Source organism: Cibotium barometz, chromosome 59 (genome assembly GCF_041138505.1).
Source record: "Cibotium barometz isolate CiBa-2024 chromosome 59, ASM4113850v1, whole genome shotgun sequence".
Classification (NCBI taxonomy): domain Eukaryota; kingdom Viridiplantae; phylum Streptophyta; class Polypodiopsida; order Cyatheales; family Cibotiaceae; genus Cibotium; species Cibotium barometz.
In genome coordinates this window covers 32881169-32884398 of record NC_141104.1, presented here as the reverse complement: position 1 = coordinate 32884398, position 3230 = coordinate 32881169, and the positions used below count along the sequence as shown (strand labels likewise).

The following is a 3230-nucleotide window of genomic DNA, read 5'->3' as shown; positions in this document are numbered from 1 at the left end:
CATGCTTCATGAAACGGCTCCATCGGCCCGTTGAGCGTGTCTCGCGCGTTTTCCTTGCGGGTCTCACCAATCACTTGCGTTCATGCCCGGCTCGGCTCCCTCGGCCTCATCTCGGGTCTTGCCTTCCATCCATGATCCGTCGGCCCGGGCACGTCGGCCTGTCGCGGCACGGCATGGTCCGCGGTCCGCCGGTCGACCGTTTTTCCACCGTTTTTCATCCAATCACCGTCAAGGCGGGGAGGGCAACCCCCGGGGCACTCGGCACCCACGGAACCTCGCCGGCACCCAGGAAGGCCTAACGTGCCTACCCGGTGCGTGAGTGCGTTCCTAGGGTGCCTACCATGGGTCCGTGCTTTGCCTCTCCTTGCACCTCCTCCCCATGGGGTAGAACCAATGGAAAGCAGTGTGCTGTCAGGCGAGAAGCTAGGTGGGATGGTTTGGTATTGTTCATGTGGGACTATTTTTCTTTTGGTAACTTGATTGAGTATCCCACACTCTTGGGTCATCATGATTTCTTTTGTGCCCTATGAGTAGGACATTTTAGAAGCCTTTTCTTATTGCTTTGATCATACTCGAATCCCCTACATGTTGCTCTTTGGGTTTGTTTATACAGGTCCTCATGAGATTCAAGGCATTGGGCCGGGCTTTATTCCGGGCACTTTGGATGTGGATATTTTGGACGAGGTCATACGGGTCAGTACTTCATTTGGTTGACCACACACGTGCTCTTGCATTCAATGAAAACCATAACCCGATTTTACAAAAGTAAGTATTTAATGAAAGCAACCTTAGGCTAAATGCACAATGCATGCATCACAAATAGTGGGTGAAGGTCACAGCTCCATTGGCCCTGAAGAAAGAGGAATCATTAAAAGAGGTACGACGATCCAATATTGCTAAGTTGGTTGGTTTTTTGAGGGAGCAGGATTCTGCAAAGATGGTGGCAGGGGGAGCAGATTCTGTTAAGAAATAGCATGTCTTTCAGAGCTCGTTGGCCTCTAATTTTACTGCAGGAAGATCGCCTTCAAAAAGCTTCTGTGCTGTCCTGCAAACCCTGGCACAACAGGGCTCCTATGATGCTACAGTCGCTGCCATCTCCACCATGGGGGGGGAGCGCAGGCTTACCTGAAGCAATTGAAAGATTTCCATTAGCTGCTCGCTCTCTACATTCAAAAGGTCCTGGCACCTCTGTTGTGCCCAATGCTTTGCCTCTTGCAGCAATTGAGGCTTCAACGATCCATGCAGTTCTTTCTGTGCCCAACTTAGCGGGAAAATCTGGCCTCCACTATGATACAGCAATCCCTCATGCATCAGACGAGGGCCTCAACTCAGAGCCTATTCATTCCGTCTTTCTCTGTGCTCCAGAATTGCTCCATGTTGCCTCTGCTTCTGAGGCCAGTCTCCAACAGTGTTCTGCATGGGCCTCCACATTGCTGCATCCTCGCGGTATGACTTTGGGAAGGCTTCCCCCCAAGGCCTCTCGGAAAAAAATATTTTTTTCAACCCTAGGCTTAACCGTTTAGACTTGAAAATCACTAGAAAACATACAAATGCTGGGATTTATAACTTAAATGTTCAAATTTCATCCCTTAAAATTAAAGCCAACGTCAAACTCCAACTGGAATTTTTGAATTTCAGCTAGGAAAATTACACTACAAATCGGGTTATGCGAGCACTGATCGGAGGCCCCCACTTTAGTCACTATCAACCTCTGTCCCCACAACACTCCTTCTGCACAGATGGTGACAGGGAACAGTTGCCAGGCTGCCGACTCATATTCTGAGCAAATTGTACAGCCTGTTTATCTTTTTTCTCAGAGTCACCTGACTGTGAACGGAAACGGAAACTGATAGGACACAGCAAGTGGTGAAGTTTTAAATAAATGAAAAAAGACAATTTTGATTACAGCAGAAAAAATGAGTGTGAATTTGGAGCATGACATGATTAGGGAAAAGTAGTGAGAAAATTTGAGAAAATCATCAACTTGGCCTGAGTGGAGGTTAGGAAACAGAAACGGGAATGGGAACGGAATTCTGGCTCCTAGGCTAGGAGCTGGCTTTCGGTTTCTAGGCTGGGAAGTGGCCTTTTCCTGTTACTATGCTTTAGGGTCCTAAACATGTCACTGGTTGCATATTGAAATCTCTGTAAACAAGGAGTGTTGAAATTTGAAGATTTCAGAGGGCATCAAAGCCCTTCAATCCTTCTAGAGGAGGCCTCTTAGAAAATAGGGTTGCAAAAGGCAGTCACTATATTGACAATTTCTCGAAATTTTAGAGAGAGACATATATATTTAGTTAGTTTTTGAAGGTCAAGCTAGTTTATGGCCTTCAAATTTCAGCCCTGGTAACAAGCTTGGATTATTTGGTGGCAGGTTTTCAGCAATGAAGCAATTGAAATGGCAAAACAACTTGCTCTTCAAGAGGGCTTGCTAGTAGAGTACATTTTGATGCATCAATTTTTTGGTGTGCTGAAACATTCACTCCATTTCTAGGTAATAAATGCATGATTTCTTGTACTTTTGGGTGCTCTATTGCAAATGACAGGTCGGCATTTCATCGGGAGCAGCTGCTGTTGCCGCCATTCAGGTTGCAAAGAGGCCAGAAAATGCAGGGAAGCTTATTTGCAGTATGTAATCTAGTTCTTTTTTCTTGAAATAGAAAACTGGGAGTCTTTTTGATGCTGGGTTAGTGTTCACAAAAAAACCTGCAGACTATAGACAATGGAGTCATGCACCTGCAACGTTTTTGCCTTTACATATAAATTTATTTTCTCACTTTTGAAAAATCTACAAAATGTAAGGCATTTTAGTTATGTTTTAGCTCAAAAATTTGCAAATTCTCTCCTTTTTTTTAAAACCCTTGTTTTTTTAAAGCTGTAAGTTTTGCGATTTGTTGAGAAAAATGTTTTCTGTGAACACTAGACCTCTGCCCAGCCCACCACATGGGTAGGCAGGAAGGGACAGGTGTGCAATTCACTGCGCCGCTCAGGAGAAGACCCCATATGTTAGATATGATAACTAAGCTATGAAGATTGATCAAAACATACTCAAGGTGGATCAAAGATTGTATAAAACATATTGAATATGAGGGACAAAAATTGGTATATGCAGAAAATTGATATGAGATTAACACAAGACACTAATTATGATTAGACATGAACCAAACTTACTTAACCACTTGATCACGACTTGTACCTTATTTAGAGACTTCTCTACCCTATTTTTAGTTGCA

The 3230-nt window shown here is 44.4% G+C and overlaps 1 protein-coding gene across 1 annotated transcript; it reads left to right on the top strand.

Moving 5' to 3' along the window:
• The first annotated feature begins 418 nt into the window (after positions 1-418).
• Positions 419-2773, top strand: LOC147605735 (cysteine synthase-like). The gene is made up of 3 exons (XM_086793519.1): positions 419-693; positions 2372-2431; positions 2544-2773. Exons 1-3 carry the CDS (start codon positions 586-588, stop codon positions 2631-2633), a joined length of 258 nt encoding a protein of 85 aa, XP_086649645.1. The 5' UTR covers positions 419-585; the 3' UTR covers positions 2634-2773.
• The last annotated feature ends 457 nt before the right edge of the window (positions 2774-3230 follow it).

Excerpts from the sequence above, each read along its gene's own strand:
- LOC147605735 (XM_086793519.1), top strand. The coding sequence starts at position 586 with ATGTTGCTCTTTGGGTTTGTTTATACAGGTCCTCATGAGATTCAAGGC. Across the intron at positions 694-2,371 it reads TTTTGGACGAGGTCATACGG|GTTTTCAGCAATGAAGCAAT; the intron begins GTCAGTACTTCA and ends ATTTGGTGGCAG. Across the intron at positions 2,432-2,543 it reads CTCTTCAAGAGGGCTTGCTA|GTCGGCATTTCATCGGGAGC; the intron begins GTAGAGTACATT and ends TGCAAATGACAG.